This window comes from Nannobrachium achirus, assembly GCF_963921795.1.
Source record: "Nannobrachium achirus genome assembly, chromosome: 14".
NCBI lineage: Eukaryota > Metazoa > Chordata > Actinopteri > Myctophiformes > Myctophidae > Nannobrachium > Nannobrachium achirus.
Window position 1 is genome coordinate 44,479,771 of NC_137821.1, and position 21,897 is coordinate 44,501,667.

General features: G+C 45.6%; 1 protein-coding gene across 1 annotated transcript in view; it reads left to right on the forward strand.

Moving 5' to 3' along the window:
* Positions 1 to 21,897, forward strand: part of nrxn2b (neurexin 2b) — a gene marked incomplete at its 3' end in the record, with an annotated part of 1,346,377 nt that overhangs the window by 549,062 nt on the left and 775,418 nt on the right. The window contains exon 5 of the mRNA XM_080741211.1: positions 2,513 to 2,536. Within this exon, the coding sequence (XP_080597337.1) occupies positions 2,513 to 2,536 (24 nt within the window). The remainder of the gene's footprint in view (positions 1 to 2,512; positions 2,537 to 21,897) is intronic.

A 21,897-nucleotide genomic window follows, 5' to 3' on the forward strand; every position in this document is an offset into this window, starting at 1 on the left:
GGGTGAACTACTCCTTTAAGTACAGTACTTAAAGGAGCTATAGTCAACTTTTTCATTGTAGGCCGACACTTTGTTTACATCCTAGTCTATAGACTATAATGTAAACAAAGTGTCGGTCTGACAATGGCCAAATGTTTATTTTATCATTATTTTACGCTTTTTGTGGTCATTTTTGAATAGAAACACATATATGAAGCTGATTTTTTTATAAAATATTTTCGAAAAATTATTTTTATTTTAGCATCCGTTTTTCAAGAAAAAGTTGACTATAGCTCCTTTAAGTACATCTACTTATTTATTTTACACGACTGACTGTTACCGATACCATCGTGGTGGCAGGTTGGTTATTCTTATAGTGTTTAATACCATATTGAATTCAGGGCTGCATGTGGCAGCGTTTTTTGATGAAAACCTGTAGCAGCCAGACAGTCTTCTAATTAAAAGCTATCATTACACCGCTAATTGGCAGTGAAGGTTAAAGTGCCACAAAGCTTCATCGGGGAAATAATGATCTCTTGGCAGCTTGATCACATCGTGATTATTTCTGTCAGCAGTGACTTGTCTTTTTCTCTCTCTCTCTCTCTCTCTCTCTCTCTCTCTCTGCGGAGTCTGCAAATAAACCAGTTCAGTACCACTACACCAGTGGTTCTCAACCTTTGGGTCGCGACCCCCAGGTGGGGTCCCCAAATTATTTTGCGTGGTCCCATGATGATTAGCTTAAACATTGTTTTCTCACTCAACAGTATAACAAACCAACAAACAGTAATCAGTACAGTGTATAGAGGATTTCTGCACATTTCTATGAGGGGCCGTTCGGGCCAAAAATATTGAAACACTTTTACACACACTAATGAGACAGTCTTATACGTACTACTGAAATGCTTTTACATTCAATATTGAGACACACAAACTCTTAGTTCTCGTCAGGATGGGCGTCCCCAGTTAAAATATGATTATTTTTGGGATCGCGGCCTGAAAAGGTTGAGAACCACTGACTTACACAATGGATGCACTGTAAGGCCCCGTCAAGGCCTCTGGACATGGATCTGTGTTGTTATGGGGAAAAGAGAAGAATAAATACATTATATTTCTCTCTCTCTCTCTTTCAGGATGCAGAGGATCGAACACAGGGGAGAGAATGCACGGGCTAATATTCCCTTTCAATCCCTTCTCTGTCTCTCACTCTTTCTTTCTATCATTCTTGGACTACAATACTTTGCAATATGCCTTATTATAGGCCTATATAGTTTAACTTTGTTTTGTATCCTATAATCCCCCTTAAACCACATGTACTGCATTGACCCGGGTCCCCCCGGGCTCTGTATTTGGCCAACTTTTCTTTTACCCTCTCTTCAGCCAAATATCTTCGCTGAAAAGGGGTTGCAATGCACCATTAGCTGGTGGATCTGCTGTTCTAGCCAATTGTTCGCTTATAATTAATGCTTATTATAGCTTGCCAAAATTGGGACGCTAGGGTTCGTGATGTGGTTTAGGGGGAATGATCGCCAAATGTCGCATCTTTTCTCAACCCTGCTTAGATTATCAACCCTGCCACACTGCAGTTGTTTATATTGCTTTCATGTGAAAAAGGGGAACATTTGAGTTGTTGTTGTTGTTCTTGTTGTTGTTGTTGCTTAGGGCCTGAGCATCTTTTTCAAGTGATCCAAACACCACGATTGGCCACCTCCACAGCGAAAGAAAAAAAAAGAAAAAAAAAATGAAAAAAAGAAAGAAAAAAAGAAAAGAACAGGGGTCTGTTGAACTGGTCCCCCCTATACCACTGACCCATATTAGCTAACCAGAGTGGTTTACTAACATCTACTGTTCCCTCATCCCTCACCCACCCACTTGAAACAACCCCCCACCCCCACCCATTGAAACTGCCCCCCCCCCCCCCCCCACCCTTCAATGTGGAAGTTGATTTGCTAACTCTTGTCTCTTTTACTAACAAGCTTCAGAACTCTTCCGATTTGGATTATTTTATTTTATTTTTGTGATTTGTACTTTTTCTTTTCCTTTTTCCTTCCTTGTTTTACAACGACTAACACTGTCATTCACGGAATGTGACATCTGTTGTTTTCTCTACTTAACTTTTAACGATTTAACGTACTAACAAATATATTGTTGTTTTGTTCCTTTTTCTTTTCTTTATCCTTATTTTTTTCTGGATGACTCTTTTAAAACAAGCAAAAGCACGTTTTTTTTTTTACAATTTATTTCTTTATTTCTTTATTTGGATGTTTTGAGAGACTGAAATCAGGGACGAAATATTACTATTTTTAATTTCCCTTTGAATTATAGAAGGATTTCCTTTTTTATTTTTCGGTTGGGTTGGTTTCTCTCGAGAAGAGAAGCTCTTTGTCTTTGACGACAGAAGGCGACGTTCTTTCTCCTCCACACTCTCTTTTTTTTTCTTTTTTGGTTTTGGGTTGAGGTGTGTTTTTATTGAGTTTTACACGGTTTGTCATTATTTATTTATTTTTCTTTCTCCTTCCCCTGTTTTCTCCTGAAGCACGCAGGCATTGGACACGCTATGGTAAACAAACTGCATTATATGGTAGATATCATTCTAATTGTCTTATACTTTGGTTTGCCCTGGGTTTTTCCGTTTCCTCTTTCTATTTCTTTTTGCTTTTACTGAAAGTCCAATCCGCCATCAATTCCAAGGTAGCTGAGATACTCCACCTCTCTATTTGTCTTTTCTTTTAGCCCTCTATGTTACTTGCTTTTTATGCCATCCGATACCCTCCCGTCCCCCCTCCCCTGAAGTACTTTAATGTGTTCATCCAAAGAGGTCTGCCCTAAATTAAATAAACTAGGCAAATTTTGATAAATGTTTTGTTTTGTTTGTTTCTTTATAGTTTCTCTCCCATTTCGGTTGATTGTTTTATTTGTGTTCACTTTGAAGACTATCCGTATGAAGAAATAAAGAATATTTATACTCCTAGACGTACTTCTCAATCAAGTACGAGAGAATGTATGAGATGAGTTGCGCTTTTCCTCAGTTAATTCCTGTTTACTTCCCTGTTTGTTTTTTTTCCCCTTCTGGAGTGAACACGCATAGCAGACTTCCTCAAAACAGAGATATACCTCAGTGTCGCAGCTCCCGTGACAGACAGTAAATATGCGGTCATAAAATTGCCATTCTTTATATGCTCAGGGGACAATTGACCCCTCAGGATCTTGTAGTGCATCAGCGATTCTCACTTTAAAAACAAGGTTGCGGACAGCTAGGGTCCACGCGCGCCACAGCTTTCTTGTTATTTTGGTTCCACCGGTCCTGTCGGCCACAAACCCGCTGTTCCGGCCTAGTTAATTATATTTTATGGAGTGATGGGGAGTGTGTTAGACCTCCTGATTTAGAGGCCACGGGCCGCACTGTAAGCAGTGGCCTATACAGCAATACACTCATCTAATTGACTACCTTTACAAGAGAACAGCGAGCTGAACTCAAGGTATAGAAATAAACTAAAGTTTGATTAACGGAGAAATGAAGTCTATGACACTTGTGTAGACTTTAAAAGTGCAGTAATACAGTACATACAGTAATAGTAATAGTTTTATGCTGAGACTAATTTAAGTGTCTTTTGGGTAGCTTGAATTTGCGTTAACGTGTTAATGATTGATCTTACTTGCTGCCACTGGATCTGCAGATGTTTGGCAGTGATTGATACAACTACGGTATATACTGTATACAGTATTATACATGGGCATATCTCTTGGAATGTCTCGACTGTGTGCGTTTGACTCCTCATTAATACTAACACTAACACTACAACTCTGTATTTAGTTTACTGGCCTCACCCTATGCATGAAGAGACTTGACTTCCCTAATCTCCTTTTGTTTCGTTGTTCTTGATATATACAGATCGCATTGAGCATATATGTATATGTATATATTTTGGCTAACATATATACATACATATATCAATTGTCCTAATACTATCAATATATGGCCATAAAAGACTCTTTATTTTCTATTGAGTTGATTTTATTTGTTTGTTTTTTTACTTCGATTTAACTTCAATAATAACGTACTAAAAAAGAATAACGACCTCATACCTTACCTTGCTGTAAAAAATTATAATACAAAAAGAATCAAAGGAAAAAGAAGAGAGGAGAGATGGCTTTTCTTTTTCTGAGTGAATAGAAGACGCTAGTTGCGTCAAGCAAGCCAATCTGGCCAATCAATCAGCATGCAGCAGAAGTCGGTGGAAACAGTTTGGTCCGAGAAAGAAATAAAGAAACAACGTTTCTTTCTCTATTGAAGGCTCGATCAATCTTGGCCGAAATATAACAGAATTTACAAAGCCTTTTTTGAAAACGTTTTGCATTTAGAAGTGGGAAAACAGTCAAAGCCATTTTCGTAACATTGATCGAGGATGAATAAGAATCGCTCTATTCATTGAGACAAGGATACCGCCTCTCTCCTCTAAAGTTTTCCAATTCTTACAAAACATAAGAACCCCTCTCATTTTCCGAATGATATCACCCGTGATTGTTGACATTGATCCCGCCCTACCCCCACTCAACCCCTCCCGAACAGTATCCAGTGGTTGTTGTCCTGCACTTCATTTGCATGCTACTATTATATCTAGAACCTGACATTATCAGCATCCTCACGGGTTGCAACAGCTGCTCTAGCCCAGAGCGTGTCAGAAATATCTTTGCATGCATGTCTAGATGTGTCTTTTTCTTTTTCGTTGCATTATTGTCCTAATAAAACCCATTTACTTCAAAGCTCCATTCCTTTCCCATTTGTCTGGTGTTGTGGTGCTCTCAAATTTAATTTGGATTCAATTCCCCCCACTTGCTGCATTTTCTTTTTCTTTTTTGATAGCTCGTCTGTCTGTGTCGTGTCGTGTCTAATGGAACTGTGCGTCCATTCCCATTAGTCCTGTCATCTTGCCATTTAAAGTGCATGGCTACGTGTGTCACCCTACTAGCTTGGGTGGGTGGAATCATTTTGTTTCTTCTTGACTAAAAACAAAACCCGTGTCACAAGAAATAACACGTCATTCAGTCCAAATCTGGAACTGGTTTGAGCAAATCAAATTTCAGAGGACTTTGAAATCGAATCCTCACTCGACTAATACTTACTACCACTAAATTTACTAAAACCAAACGTGTTTACTAATCTACTGTTTGAATCAAACCTTTGTTGTAATAACTGTACTAACAACCATTTTTGTGTCTGACTTTCCCTTACTTACTAAAGTACTAACCGATTCCGTTCACCCTCCAACCCCTTAACTCTTTCCAACACTCGGTTAAAAAAAAAAAATCCCTTGGACATTCAATGCTTAAAGAGATCTCACCAGAGCCCCCCCCGAACCCCAAACAGTATTATGTGTGGCCCTCATGCCCTTGCAAACCCGAGGATGTAGCTTCAGCTCAAAGCTCTGCATGGTGGTTTAATAGTATGTTAAGCCAAAGACTCCACGATCACATTTGAAGGACAGGACACCTTCTGCCACAAGGCCTCGCACCCGGTCAGTTGTAGTCAGCCGGCTGCCAGACACCTGTCGAAGGACTCCACTGCTGAATGGAAAGCGTGCCTCTCCCTCTCCAGTGACCCTCCTCTCCATTGGTCCTTGGCAATGACCTCTAAGGGGGAAGAGAGACGCCAATGTTGGGTTCAAAGGTCAAGGTCTATAACTGTGTTTGCTTAAAAGGGACTCGGTTGTGCAACATATTTCAGTGTGTTAGCTTTGGCTGTGTGTCATGATATGGTTTATATAACTGACTAACTCCAACCTATAACACATTCTCTGTCCTAGAGACAAGGGTTTTTTGTCAGCGGGTAAGTAACGATTAGTCTGAAGAGGCCTCCCCTGAAAATACCGGGATGACACGCCGATAACAGTAAGTGATACAGCGAGCAGTATTGTCAAGGTAAGCTTCTCGCCTCCTCTCTGCCTTGCATGGGTTTGTTGAAGTCATGTACATCAAGGCACCGTTTCTGAAAGGCTCCGATGTCTATCCCAGAGACAGGGGTGTACTCTGCAGGTTGTTATGCCGAACTTAGCAGAGGCTGCGGGGCTTGGTGCAAGTAAAGGTAGGAATCCTTTGTGAATGGAACACACATCCCCACAAAACAAACGAGTCAGCTCACACAGTGCTGTCTCACACGGCGCTGTCTTACCGTGTACGCGGCACAGGGCTTGATGCCGGGGAAATCGCTTCAAACAGTGTAAAACACACACTTTCTGCAATTCTTTCCCCACTTGGCATCGAGGCTACGGCTAACTTAAGCTGCCAGCAAGGTATGCTTTGATAAATCTCTGCAGTGCTTCTATCAACGACATGCTGCATGGATTCACTTTGATGCACTCATTCATGGAAGCGGCAGCTAGTTGATTATCTTTTTTTGGGAGCCTCTTTATTCATTTTCTACCCCAGTCAGCAGATGTATTCGCTGGCAGACTACTGAAATCAATAATGACAGTTAATGTGTGCATGAGAGTTTGCTTCAGTTCATCTGATCCTTGTGGGAAACAAGTGGTTGCCTTTGCAGGGGTGATTGTGTGTATATGCGGGCGTGTACACATACTTTTGTGTGTGACATGCTTAGTTAGGCCGGTGGTTCTAAATGTGGGGTCCGAGGACCCTAGGTTCCAGGGGTTCCCCAGCAAAATGAATGAATATTGTATCAAAATAACGACTTAAACTGCATATACATTGGATATATTTGAACATAGCTGATCTCTGAAGCTCACAATGCGATGTGAGCTTGTAGAGCTGCTATATTTCAAAAAAAATCTCTCTCTCTCTCTCTCTCTCTCAAAAAAAAAGTAGCATTCTTTGAATGATATGTAACAACACACATTTCTTGGCCCAAACCTTCTCACATGGGGGTCCATGGCACACTGGCTTAAGACGATTGTGTGTCACCCGTATGTCCACCCTACTCGGCCACAATTACGTCCGTCCCTTTATGACGTGGTGTGAGGGGATCCGCTCGATGAAGTCCTCCTCCGGTCAGCCGCTGTCCTGGAGTGATAATGTGAACCCTGTAACGGTCAATGAGCCACTGACACGCTCGGCTGAGCGCACCGCAGGATGCAGCTGCGACAGCAGCAGCACACAAATGCCACTCTGATCCGCAGCAGCCATAGGCCTGCAGGAAACTACAAAAAGCTGCCTGACGTGAACTGGAGTGGCCTCTCTTTGTCCCCGAGTTCACCATTCAAGCTCTGTGTGCTGCGCCTGTGCAGGGGCGTCACATAAGGGAAGGAAAAGTGGGACTGAGTTACTAGGGCTCAAGGTGGAGGGGCCTAAATTATTTTAGACTTTAGCTATTGAAAAATAGCAGATATACAAGCTCACAGCGCGGCACCGAGTGCCGCGCTGCGAGCTTGTAGATCTGCTATTTTTTAAGCGAACATTTGTAAATCAAATTTTGCTTCTGGGGGGTCCCTGGAACTAAATATTTTGAGATGGGGGTCCGTGGCCAAATACATATCATTTTGGGGGTCCTTCACATGAAAAAGTTTGAGCACCACTTGACATAGAAACATAGTTTTTTCAAAAAACCTTAGAAGGATTTGAAATATCAAAGTGTTCACGATTTTTCAAAAATAGCAGGTCTATAAGCTCACAGCGGGGCACTCGCTGCCACGCTGTGAGCTTGTATATCTGCTATTTTTCAATAATTCAATAATAGTTCAAACAATGCGTAATAATGCGTTACCTGTCTAAATGGGTTAAACACCCTCCCCCTATGAAGAACATTCATGGGGGGCCCGGAGTGAATCCTTGTACCCTGGGCCCAGAATTTGGTGCGACACCTCTGTGCGTGTGATTTCCATCCAGTCGTGGAGCAAATCTTTCTTCGCGCAGTTGGCTGTGTGTGAGCGGGGAGAGATAGAGATGGGATGATTGAGGGGATATGATGTATTATGTGCATAAGTGATCTAATTTCCCCAGCTGCGGTTTCTCACCAGCAGAAAGGCATTAGGGTAGTAGTAGAGTATGCTGAATTCTTGGCCTGGATTGAACTTTGCCAATCCCTCGCATGGTGTGTCTGGCTGTAAACAACTCTTGGGCGGATTCCCTCTGATGTATTTGACACATGGCTCAGCACAGAGCCTGGTGCTCAAGCTGTGCGGAATGATTATCATTTGTAGAGCAGCTTGGCTGAAATCCAAGGAACTTAAGCGAAATTAAATGTGGTATTGAGTCCGGGTCTGTTTTGTACCAATGTATTTTAAAGCAGGGAGGGGTCTTCAACAGGGGGTCCAGGACCCCTAGGGGGTCCTCAGAGTTACTATAGGGGTCCTCCAAATCCTTGTGTGAATTGTTTTCTCTTTTTTTATATTCACCATGTGAACCCTAGTGTCCTTGACCTAGTGAACTTTTGCCAAAAATAGCCGATCTACAAGCTCACGACGTCTCGCAGCGCGAGGCGTTGTGAGCTTGTAAGTCAGCTATTTTTGGCAAAGAGGTTTGGCGTAGAGGGGGAAAAGAGCAGCCTAAGTAAATAGTGAAAGGTCAAGTTTACTAAGTATTGACGGTTCGAGTGGTTAAATAATATCTGAAAACACTGACATGAATCCAAAATGCACTGATAATTGTGCTGTCAAATGATTAAACTATGGAATCAGTGACAAGGTTGTGGGGGGTCCCTGCTTCATCTCTCTCTCAACTAAGGGGTCCTTGGCCTGAAAACGTTGAAGACCCCATGTGGGTAAAGGAACGTTTGTTAATCGTCAGACGGAATTTGCGAACTACATTTATGTCCAAATGACGGTGATTCCAGTGCATCCATTATGGAGGGGAATGTTGAAGCACATTGCTGGACATGTGTTCAGTGGCTGGTTAATGCCTTCAGAATTCAGCAGCGTCCCTCGTTCCTTGATTGCCATTCAAAAAAAGATGTGACACAAACGGTTTTTCATTCAACCGGAATTAATTATGCCTCAGCGTTGTGCTGCCAGGATATGTGTGCACTCAGCACTCAAAGACATCTGTATCCAGAGAGAGAGAGAGAGAGACAGAGAGACAGAGACACAGAGAGGGAGAGAAAGAGAGAGGGAGAGAGCATTTAGTTTAGCACAAGAAGGAGTGGGCTGTCAGAGGATTTGAATGTAAATAAAAGGGAGTCTGAAAACTGCTCTCGAAGCCGATACATCAATTTCACGTTATTATCTGTAGGATGACAAGGTGATCAATTTCACCCCATTTTCATTACTTTGGTCCGGCAACAATGAGTCTGAGAGATTCACAACGCGGCTGTGGAAAAGACGCAGTTTCATACACAACGGCTATTGTGTCCGTTGGGTTTTTACCTTCAGTGTGAAATAATGGGATGAAGCTTTGCCCGAGATGATGCGTCTGCAGCCAAGTTGAATGCTTCTGTTGAATGCATAGCATGGATTGCTGTTGATTTTACTACATAAAACATGGTACTTTGTTGACCAGAAGCGTCTGGGGCTTCTGGGTTAGGCCTGCAACCTTTTCCCGTCAAATCTCTTCACCAAAAAGAGCATATACAAGCTAACAAACAACGTGTCACATGTTTTGCTGAATGCTCACCCCCAGAATATGGATGGTTTCATGGGGTTAGGTCACGCTGGTGAGTTAACTAACTCTGGTGAGTGATATAACAAGATCTGCTCCTTACAGTTGGGTGGAGTGGAGATTGATGGGGCGGCATAGCTCAGGGGTAGAGAAACCGTTATTAGAGCACCAAGGGTTCCCAAAGGGTTCCCAGTTCGAATCCGTGCTCCCCCTGAGTTAATGTCGAAGGGTCCTTGGGCAAGACTCTGAACCCCTAATTGCTCCCGGTGAGCAGGTTGGTGCCTTGCATGGTTTCCTCCGCCACCGGTGTATGAATGTGTGCGTGAATGGGTGAATGTAATGCACAATCTCTGTAAAGCGCTTTGGATAAAAAGCGCTATATAAATGCACCATTTACCATTTATTTTACTGTTGAGTGAGAAAATCTATGTTAACATTTAGCTAAACATCTGGGGACCCCCACAAATAATTTGGGGACCCCTCTGGGGGTCCCAACCCCCAGGTTGAGAACCACTGACTTAAATCATGGTACGTTGTTGACTGGAAGTGCCTGGGGCTCTGGATTAGGCCTGCAACTTTTTACCGTCAAATCGCTACACCAAAAAGAGCATAATATATACATACAAGCTAACAAACAACATGTCACATGTGTTGCTGAATGCTCACCCCCAGAATATGGATGGTTTCATGGGGTTAAGTCACGCTGGTGAGTGAACTAACTCTGGTGAATGACCGAATCAGATCTGCTCCCTACAGTTGAGACAATGATTGGAGATTAAGAACTAGACTGCACTCTGTTGAGGTGCCAACTTGTGACTTGTTACCAGCAGGGCGTGCAAGTAGGGTGATGCGTGCTGTCTGTCTGTCTGTCTGTCTGTATGTATGTATGTGGGTGGGCAAGCTGGCACTCTGTCGAGGTGCCAACTTGCGCCATCTTATTTTATATCAGGTCACTTGTTGTTTGTGAATGATCTCACTGAGAACGCTGCTCCCTCATTGGATAAAGGCCCTTCCTTTTTTACTGTCGGCCTGATACAGATAGCCGGATACAGACAGCACTGAACACATTACTTGCACGCTCTGCTGGCAACCAAAACCAGACACACAAGAGACTGATATTGTCTGTCACTTGTTTATCCTGATCGCTATTGCAACCCTAGTGTTTGCAGGGGGAGCCCGGTTTGCAATTATAGATGCAGTATTGAGAACTCTAAATGCATTTTTGTTCCATTAAAATGTTGAAGGTGACTCTGTTGCTGCAGAGCTGTGCACGTCAAACAGAGAAAAATGTTCTAGTTAAACTCAGATTTTGTTGTCCTTGTGTCACCCGGTCCTTTTGCTGTCCTGCTGTAACCTGGTCCTATATATGGTGCAATCATTCATGATTACATTGTTTCTCATCCGTCTTTGAAGAAGGAAAACAGCGGAGGAACATAAAGTGGGGAAATTGTATGGCAATAACCCACTTAAGCTGCTTCTGAAGAAGTAGACAGCTGAAAACAAAGAGATTCTTGTTTAACAGCCAGGCTTTTCTGTTTGATACATTGGCGACACCATATGGTGACTTGTGGTCATCATATACCTGTATTTATTTAAAAAGACATATACTGTATATCCTACTAATCCTATTAATATCCTATAAAATTAATCGTCTGGATACATTCAACATTCAAATTTATTATGGGTTTTGGCCATCTGGCGAAGGCAACCGGTGACAATGCCATGCTCACTGTCTTCCTTTTTTCCCTTTAGGACACACCTTCACTGCCTTTGCCACACATTGTTTTTCCCCAAATTGTTACCACCCACTTCTAACCGACACAGAATTAGAACATCACCAGACTCATCAGTAGGTGGAGATCTCTGAAAGTCTGGGCTACGTGAGACTATATTCCAGTTAACAAATGTCAATCGTCTTTCGCGGTATTTGTAGGATGTGTGTGTAGAACGTATGTGTTTGGAGCATAAATTAGGCTTGATAGGCTCCAGCTGCACTAGCAAGAGCAGCTCTGGTGCCGTGATTATGAGGAATGCTCCCTCCGTTCTAATGACGGCCACTGTAGGAGTGGTTTTGAGGACAACTGCTTTGAATTGCTATTGTTGTTTACACACAAATGAAAATAAGGAAACAGCATCTGAAAGTTTAATGGGATGCATTTTTACACATGAGGCTGGTAACCACTTTTACATTGCATCTTATGAGCGGTCGGTTTCTTTTGTCTCCGACCTGCACGTGCATACTGGTTCTTATCAGTGTGACGTGTAGACACAGGGAGCTGTTAGATGCAGTGACTCTGTCTATGGTGCTGAACGGTAGGTTCCGTACGGAACCATTGTTTACTTAGATATGGAAGGATGACCTCCCACTTGGGTAATGACGCCCCCTGGCGATCATTCAGAGAAACTACTTCAGCTCCCGTACTAACGTAGGTAGGAAGGGCCTGTCACTCAAACCGGAGTGACCCGCCTCCAGGCTATATAAGCCCCCGGAGGCGGAAGTAACATCCTCTTAATACCACTCTCTGCCACATTCAGTGAAACAGAGGGGCATTACGTGGGAGGTCATCCTTCCATATCTAAGTAAACAATGGTTCCGTACGGAACCTACCGTTTACTGTCAATATTCCAGGATGACCTCCCACTTGGGATTCTTAAACTCCCCTCTAAGCCACAACCTACTCTCATACCCCCACACACCCCTCATACGGGTGAGCACAGCCCAAACGGGCGTGACCCATCACCCAGAAGGTCCCAGGCCCACCGGACCTGGGTGTGAAGGCATGAGAAAATAAGGAGAGACCCTGATAGACCGAAGTCCGCCTCATTCAACTAAATGAAAAGGACAAGTCCGCCTTATAAGTAAGACACACTATATAAGGAAAACACAGGGTCCCCCCCAAAATACCCCAGGTGGCTACATGCCCACCTGTGGGAGGGGAAGATCCGACTCCTCTATGACGTAGAGGAGGCAACTGCACCCAGAACCGAATGCGCTAGCGAAGAGGATTCGATATCCAGGTGATAGTAGGCTACAAAGGTAGAAGGCGAAGACCAATTCGCCGAAACACAAATCTCCTGAACGGAGACTCCCTTTGCCAGTGCCCACGAAGTAGCCACACCTCTAGTGCTATGGGCTTTAAGTGCCGCCGGCACTTCCACACCCGCACTAGAGTAAGCCAGCCTAATAGCATCCACAATCCACCTCGAAAGAGTGGGTCTAGACACCGGCTTTCTGACAAGAACATTGCCCATTTCCACGAAGAGCTGAGAAGAAGCTCTAGAACCAGCAGTCCTGTCACAGTAGGCCTTCAATGCCCTGACAGGACAAAGGCAATTCAGCCGTTCATCCTCCACCGAGACAAACGGAGGAGGATGAAAAGCCAGAAGAACAACAGGCTCCTTAGGAACCACCATGTTCTTAGGAACAAACTTAAGATGAGGCTTGAGCAACACCTTGAGATCATTGTTCATAAACTGCATGCACTCCGCAGACACCGAGAGAGCTTGCAGGTCACCAACTCTTTTAGCCGTGGCCAAAGCCAGCAAAAGAGCCGTCTTGAAACTCAAAAGTTTCAAAGGCATCCCTACAAGCGGCTCAAAGGGAGCCCGACATAGGCCCCCTAGAACCACCTGCAGATCCCAAACTGGGAACAAAGACCTAGTCACCGGCCTCAAACGTTCAACTCCTTGCATGAACTTGATGACCTCCGGGACTTTAGAAGGTGCCTTGCCCGCCACCCCCAGGTGACAGGCATTAATAGCCGCCAAATACCCCCTAAGGGTAGAAAATGCAAGACCACTTCTCAAGCGGTCCTGCATAAATTCCAGAATTTCCTGGGCTGACGCCACATGGGCCACCACCGGTGGAACACGCGACTCACACCAGTCCTCAAAGGCATTCCACCTTCCAACATAAGACGCCCTCGTAGAAGGCGCCTTAGCACTCTGAATGGTAGCAACCACTTCAGAAGAAAAACCAGCCGCCAGCAGGTTTAACCTTTCACGTGCCAAACCCACAGGTCTAGGACCTGCAGGTCTTGGTGGAAGATCTCCCCCCTGGCCTGACTCAACAGATCCCTGCACTGAGGCAGCTGCCAACCCGGTTCGCAAAGGAGAGGGGCGATCGCCGACCTCCACGTGCCCTTGTGGGGAGCCACCAGGAGCATCTCCAGACCGAACCTCCTGACTCTCTCCAGAGTGGGTCGGATTAAGTCGAAGGGGGGAAACGCGTACAGTAGACCTCTCGGCCACGTGTGCGCTAAAGCGTCCAACCCCAAGGGAGGACTGCCCTTCACCGCGAAGAACAACGGACACTTCGTATTCTCCGCTGACGCAAACAGGTCCGCCACTGGCTGACCGAACTTGCGAAAAATCTGGCTCGCCACCCTGGGGTGGAGAGACCAATCCTCGTAGCGAGAACCTCCCCTGGACAGGAGATCTGCTCCGCTGTTGAGGAGACCTGGGACGTGTAAGGCCCTGATCGACTTGAGGCGCGACAAGCACCAAACCGTCAATTCTCGAGCCAGACGGTCCAGTGGCAACGACGACAGGCCCCCCTGTTTGTTGACATAAAACATGGCCGTCGTATTGTCTGTCCTGACCAGGACGTGACAATGCAAAATCCAAGGCTCGAAATGCTTGAGCGCCAGGAGTATAGCCATCAACTCCAAATAGTTGATGTGACGACCCCTCATCTCCAGAGGCCAAAGCCCCTGCGCTGTGCGCCCCTCGAAAGTGGCTCCCCATCCACTGAGACTGGCGTCTGTCGTGATCGACTTGCGGGAAACCACCTCGCCAATCGAGACTCCGCTGGTGAGGAACCCCTCCACCAGCCACGGAGACAGGGCGATCGCGCAGGAAGGGGAAACCGTAACCTTCTTGTACTTCAAGGAGGGCGGGATCCCGAGGGATAACATCCATCTTTGAAAAGGTCATATGAAACCTGCCCAAACGCAACAGATGTACTGCGGAAGCCATCATTCCCGTCAGTACCATGCAACTCCTGTAAGTGACCTCCTGGCCCACTTGAAAGGAGTCGAGACATTCCCGAAACCTGTCCACCCTCTCCTCTGAGAGACGGGCCGACATGTCGGATGAGTCCAGAAGGACCCCAATGAATGTAAGACGACTTGCTGGAGTCAGCATGCTCTTGCCGTGGTTGACTATGAAACCTAAGGCCTTCAGGTGAGCCAAAACCACTTGTGTGTGACGCGCCACTTCGTGGGCGGAGCTCGCTGAAAACATCCAAACGTCGATGTACGTCGCCAACCTGACGCCCTGCTGTCTCAGCGGGGCGATGGCTGCTTCGGTCACTTTCACGAAAACCCTCGGGCTCAGTGACAGACCGAAAGGGAGTACTGTATACTCGTACAGGTGACCCCCGAAGGCGAACCGTAGGAATTTCCTGTGTGGGGGATAAATCTGGACGTGCTGATAAGCATCCTTCAGATCCACTGAACAGTGGAAATCCCCTTGCCTGACCGACCGTAACATGGTGGGTACAGTTAGCATCCTGAAAACGTATTTCTTCAGGTACACGTTTAGTGCCTTTAGGTCCAGGATGGGACGTAGCCCCCCCCCCTTTTTGGGCACCAGGAAATAACGGCTCCAAAATCCCATGCGGGATTGGGTCCTGTCCAGCTCCACTATAGCACCCTTGCTTAGCAAGGAGCTGATCTCTTCTCTCAAAAGATTTGCTTTTAAACCACGCGCCCTGGTATGAATAACCCTGCTCGAAAGCGGGGGTATGTCTGCGAACTGTAACCTGTAACCCCTGGTTATCGTTCGAAATACCCAAAGGCTCGGGTTGCATAACTTCCACTGGCGCGCGCAGCGTGCTAGCGTGTTTTGAGAGAGAGAAACCCCACCACTGTGCTTCCGTGACGGCGGAGCTTTTTGGCGGCCGGACCGGAAGTGGGGAACCTGCGTATCCGTATCCGGAACGACCGGATGCGGAGCGCAAGGGTTCAATAGGCCGCATGGCGGAAACACCTTCTGGTTGTACCGCTTGACTAGCGGAGCTATTTTGCGGCGGGACCGGAAGCGGGGAGCGAGCGAATCCGTATCCGGTGTCACCGGAAGCGTTCGCACTACGCTCGATAGAGAGACAGGAAGAACAAAGCGATTCGACTGATAAACAGACTCGCCCACAACTAAAGCATTCTCCCCTGACAGGAGAGGAACTTTTACGTTTAATACCTGCTCTAAGGCCTTTATGCTTGTCCCTTGACTCGGGCTCATAGTAGGCCGACAGAATTTCTGACTCAAAGTTAAATTCATAGCATCGCTCACGCGAGGGAAAACCCACTCGCGCGCATGAGGAACCACATAATTGTTTGACGTTAACATTACTGGTTGCTGATAAAACCTGTGATTGATTAAGGAGTCCTGACGGGACTCCATCATTCTTACAGGAGGCATGCATAAAGGAGTCATATTGTCGACGCGAGGGATATTCCACTCGCGCGCATGAGGAACCACATAATTGTTTGACATTAACATTACTGGTTGCTGATAAAACCTGTGATTGATTAACGAGTCCTGACAGGACTCCATCATTACTACAGGAGGCATGCATTTATCTTAGCCCCTGTCCTAAGGCCTTTATGATTGACCCTTGACGAGGGCTCATTAGTAGGCCGGCAGAATTTTGTGACTCATTGTTAATTCATTGCATTGACCACGCGAGGGATATTCTCCTCGCGTGTAAGGGGAACCATCTAAATGTTTGACATAACATTACTGGTTGCTGATAAAACCTGTGATTGACTACAGAGTCCTGACAGGACTACATCAATTTTACAGGAGGCATGCAAGATGGAGTCGTCTGTGCAATAGAATTGGACAGAAACAGACTTGTTCTTTCAACAGATTTATCTGGGACACAAGAGGCATATACATTGACATTCTCATCTTCATTTCCCCGACGCGGGGAAGGCCTTTATGTTTGTCCCTTGACGAGGGCTCATTAGTAGGCCGGCAGAATTTTGTGACTCATTGTTAATTCATTGCATTAACCACGCGAGGGATATTCTCCTCGCGTGTAAGGGGAACCATCTAAATGTTTGACATAACATTACTGGTTGCTGACAAAACCTGTGATTGACAAAGGAGTCCTGACAGGACTACATCAATTTTACAGGAGGCATGCAAGATGGAGTCGTCTGCGCAATAGAGTTGGACAGAAACAGACTTTGTTCTTTCAACAGATTTATCTGGGACACAAGAGGCATATTCATTGACATTCTCATTTTTATTTCCCCGACGCGGGGAAAATAAACGTCCTCGTTTGGGGGGAGGGGAACCGGGTGACACCACGGACCCCTGCCCCAACACAATCCCCCTCTACAATGTCCGCAACTAAAGCATTCTCCCCTGACAGGGGAGGAACTTTTACGTTTAATACCTGCGCTATGGCCTTCATGCTTGTCCCGTGACGAGGGCTCATAGTAGGCCGACAGAATTAGTGACTCATCGTTAAATTCATTGCATTGTTCACGCGAGGGATATTCCCCTCGCGTGTAAGAGGAACCATATAATGTTTGACATTAACAATACTGGTTGCTGATAAAACCCGTGATTGATTAAAAAGTCCTGACAGGACTTCAACACTTTTACAGGAGTCATGCAAGATGGAGTCATCTGTGCTGGTGCAATAGAGTTGGACAGAAACAGACTTTGTTCTTTCAACAGATCTATCTGGGACACAGGAGGCATATACATCGACATTCTCATTTTCATTTCCCCGACGCGGGGTACAGAAAATAAACGTCGTGCCCACCACTCTATACTGGGGTCTGACAGAACCCAGAAAAGATTGTGCTTGTGTAACTTCCATGAGGATTGTAGTGCTTTAGTGAATCCAACATCTCCGTTGCAGAAAACCAACGTCCTCTGCCATCGCTCCACCCGCTCCACCCGCCTGACTGGCGGGTGGAGGGGCAGTTGAAGTGCTGGCGCCGCAGGGGCTTTACCTTTCACTGTAAAGACAGGGCGAGAGCCATCCTCCTCCGCCATGTCCTCCTCCTTCTCGTCCTCAGAGTATCCTGAGTACGAACCCTCGCTCTGACTGGAGCTCAGGTCCGATTCGCGCCTGAAGGATCGGACTGTTTTGCTAAAGTTCACGTCGAAGGGGACGTCCCCGACGGTCACAACACAACGCTACTCTTTAGGCACCGCGCCCGTAGGAGAAATGGTCACCGGAGGGATATTGTTAGACTTCTTAGTCACCTTCCTCGCGGTAACTCCGCCAGACCCGCCAGCTCCAGTGACAGTGGAGCTAGCTGCGGTCGGCTGCACGGCAGGCGGTGTCTCACGTCGCTTGGCGCCATCTTGACCAAGGCGCGCTGCTGAACAAGCGGTGCCCCGGACGGCAGCGCCGCACCTTGACTATCGGTGCGGGTAACTCCGCCAGACCCGCCAGCTCCAGTGACAGTGGAGCTAGCTGCGGTCGGCTGCACGGCAGGCGGTGTCTCACGTCGCTTGGCGCCATCTTGACCAAGGCGCGCTGCTGAACAAGCGGTGCCCCGGACGGCAGCGCCGCACCTTGACTATCGGTGCGGGCCGCCTGGGGCGGGCAGCCTGGGCTGTAGGATCCAGAGCGTTAAGCCCTCCTGGTGGAGCGCAGGCTCCGAGGCCTGCCCTAGCCAGGTGGAACCGATGTACCATAGCGAAGCAGTGTAGTTAACGTTAACAAGGAAGCTGTCGAGCAACGAGCTAACGGCTAAAGCTAGGCCAAACTTGGTTCAGGCAGAAACATACATTCCCTCGGCAGAAAGGCAAGAGGGACCATAGCGAAACATGTAGCTAACGTTAACAAGGAAGCTGTCGAGCAACGAGCTAACGGCTAATGCTAGGCCACGCTTGGTTCAGGCATAGGCCTTAACAAGCTAACAGCAGAACAAACATACATTCCCTCGGCAGAAAGCAAGAGGGTTCATAGCGAAGCAGTGTAGCTAACGTTAACAAAGGAAGCTGACGAGCTAACAAGCTAACGGCTAAAGCTAGGCCACGCTTGGTTCGGGCAGAAGCCTGAACAAGCGGTAAACTTCTTTGTTATAGAAAAGAAAACCGTCGGTTTAGGACGGGACAAGAATAATTATTCTTAAGTACGGGTATAATTCTACACTCGCCGGTGGGCGACTCCAATGCCACCGCTTTAGGCTAATGCGCGAAGAATAAAATACAAAGGCTGAGTTTCAACTTATCTGAATGTGATATCGCAGAGAGTGAAAAGAGGATGTTACTTCCGCCTCCGGGGGCTTATATAGCCTGGAGGCGGGTCACTCCGGTTTGAGTGACAGGCCCTTCCTACCTACGTTAGTACGGGAGCTGAAGTAGTTTCTCTGAATGATCGCCAGGGGGCGTCATTACCCAAGTGGGAGGTCATCCTGGAATATTGACAGTAAACAGACAGCTCCCTGTGTGTTAGATGTAGTAGTGAATGTCCATGGTGCTGAACAGACAGCTCCCTGTATGTTAGATGCTGTGACTCTGTCTATGGTGCTGAACAGACAGCTCCCTGTATGTTAGATGCTGTGACTCTGTCTATGGTGCTGAATAGACAGCTCCCCATGTTAGATGCAGTGACTCTGTCCATGTGGTGCTGAACAGACAGCTCCCTGTTAGAGTTCTCAAAGGGCCTGAAAATTAAGACCCGGCCCTAACTGTGCCCTAACTGGGGCATACATTTTAGGCCCTACCCGGCCCGAAAATGTTGGGTCGAGGAAAGTTGGGTTCGGGAAGAATTTGAGAACTATCACAGTAAAATTTATATAAATAATAATGATAAAAAAAAAACTATTCTTTTTTCATTGAGCCCGAGGCCCGGCCTGACTAATTAGCATATATTAAGCCCTACCCTACCCTAAGTGTCGGGTTCGTGTATGGTCGGGTTCGGGCAGAATTTGAGAACTCTACTCCCTTTGTGTTAGATGTAGTGACTCTGTCCATGGTGCTGAACTTTGTCTGCAGCAGCCAGACAGCTTCTTTGACTCTCTCTATACATCCTAAACCTATTTTTCAGAAGATTCTGAGAATGTTATACAGTATACACAACTGTACACACATTAAACAAAAAGAATTGCTGAGTTTTCTGCCATTATTCCTTTTGAGCGTGCTGTTCTCCTGTCTGGCGGAATCAGCCGTGTTATTCCCTCTGCTCGGACATTGTAACATAATCAATTCTCAGAGGTGACTGAGGTAATTGGTTGGAGCTGGCTTTGATCTGGTCAGGATCCGGCTGCAATCCCCTCACTGTTGACCTAAGGGGCAAAAGCATATTGCACAGAGTCAATATGACTTACTCCACAAAGCTGTCTCTCGATACACTGGAGGATGGAGGATATACACTGTATAGCCTCGATCGGTGTGTAATCGGAGTGATACTGCCTTGAGGTCACAGCAGCCACAACAGGTGGCTAAGTTGTTGGTTGTTGCTGAGGTCGCTGTGGTGCAGCCTTGAAATTGACAAAGACACCTTGAGATTCGCAGGACCCCAAGGACAAAATCTGACAAGCTTTTAAATGGTAAATGAATTAATAAATGGTGCATCTATATAGCGCCTTTATCCAAGGCGCTTTACAATGATTGTGCATTATATTCACCCATTCACACACACATTCATACAACGATGTTGGAGGAAACCATGCAAGGCACCAACCTGCTCATCAGGAGCAATTAGGGGTTCAGTGTCTTGCTCAAGGACACTAACTCTGGGGGAGTCCAGGATCGAACTGGGAACCTTCCGGTTCCCAAGGGGCCTCTCTACCTCATGAGAGGTGTCTATACCTCCTGAGTCACTGCCGCCCCTAAAATACCTTATTCTACAAAAGGTGCAATAAGTGATTTTCATGCATTGCTATACAGTGTTAGTTCAAATCAAATCAAGTTGAATCAAATCAAGCTTTATTTATATAGTACATTTACAAACAGGCAAGCTGAACCAAAGTGCTCTACAACATTAAAAACACAGGCACAGGCAAAAGAAAACAACAGAAACAAAACATTCAAGAAACCAATTTAAAAACAACAAAGACAAAGATTTAATTTAAATGGAATTAAAAGCAATTAAAAACAACAAAGCAGATAGACTTTAAATGTAATTAAAAGCCTGGGAAAACAAATGGGTTTTTAGCAAAGATTTAAAAACACCAATTAACTGGGCAGATCTAATGTTGAAGGGCAGGCTGTTCCAAAGACGAGGGGCCGTGGCTGTAAAAGACCGGTAACCCCTGCTCTTTTTACATTTCGTTTTTGGAACTTCCAGCAATAACTGGTTCAGTAAAACGGGATCTCCCCGTCTCTCCAGGACTTAAATGTAAACAGAAATGCTAAATGGTGCATTTATATAGCGCCTTTAGAGACCTTTTTCCAGAGCACTGCCGTGTAGAAAGCGCTTTACAATGTGCATCTACATTCACCCATTCACACACCGACAGTGGGGGAAACCATGCCAAGGCACCAACCTGCTCATTGGGAGCAGTTGGAGGTTCTGAGTAGGGATGTCCCGATACCACTTTTTAGCTGACCAAGTACAAGTAAGAGTACTTAATTTGAGTACTTGCCGATACCGAATACCGATACTGTAAGTTAAGTGCTTAAATAGTGTGTGGCGCTCCAAAATAAAATTATGTTGTCATGCCTAGAGTGAGAGAAGGTGAAAACACTGTTCATTAGTTGAACTAACACACACAAAACTGTGTCTTAGGACTTTTGATGTTGTTACCAACATATATTATGAAACAAAATGGTATCTGGCGCTGCCGTGAGCAATATCGGACAAGTACGAGTACAGCAAAATAGGCCGGTATCGGGGCAAGTACCGATACTGCGAGTACCGATACCGCATCCCTAGTTCTGAGTGTCTTGCTCTAGTGAAAACAAAAACAAGTGAAATTGGAAGTGATGACTCACAAGTAATAATGCAGGCAAAATTGAACATAACTAGACACTAGAATTAAAGTTGGTAAGTGGGTACTCTCTCCTGATTGGCTGAAATTGCCAACGTGCCTGAAAATTTATTTTTATTCATGTAAGAGTGGGACAGAGAGTGAAACAAACACTTGACAGAAATGTTTACTTTCGGAATATAGAGCTTTAACTTTTTAACAGACACAAAAAATACAAATAAATAAATAACAATAAAAACATGTTTTTACTTAAGCTTACATAACGTCGTTGTTGGGTGAAAACCTTGTATGTCCAAAACCATTCGTTTTGCATTTTTCATTTTAAATGCGATCTAAACTAGTGAAAACAGCCGATCTACAAGCACACAACGCCTCGCACCGCGAGGCGTTGTGTGCTTGTAGATCTTCTGTTTTCACTACTTTTGTGCGACGGCCTTGTACGATGAAGCAGGGCTTTACTTTGCGA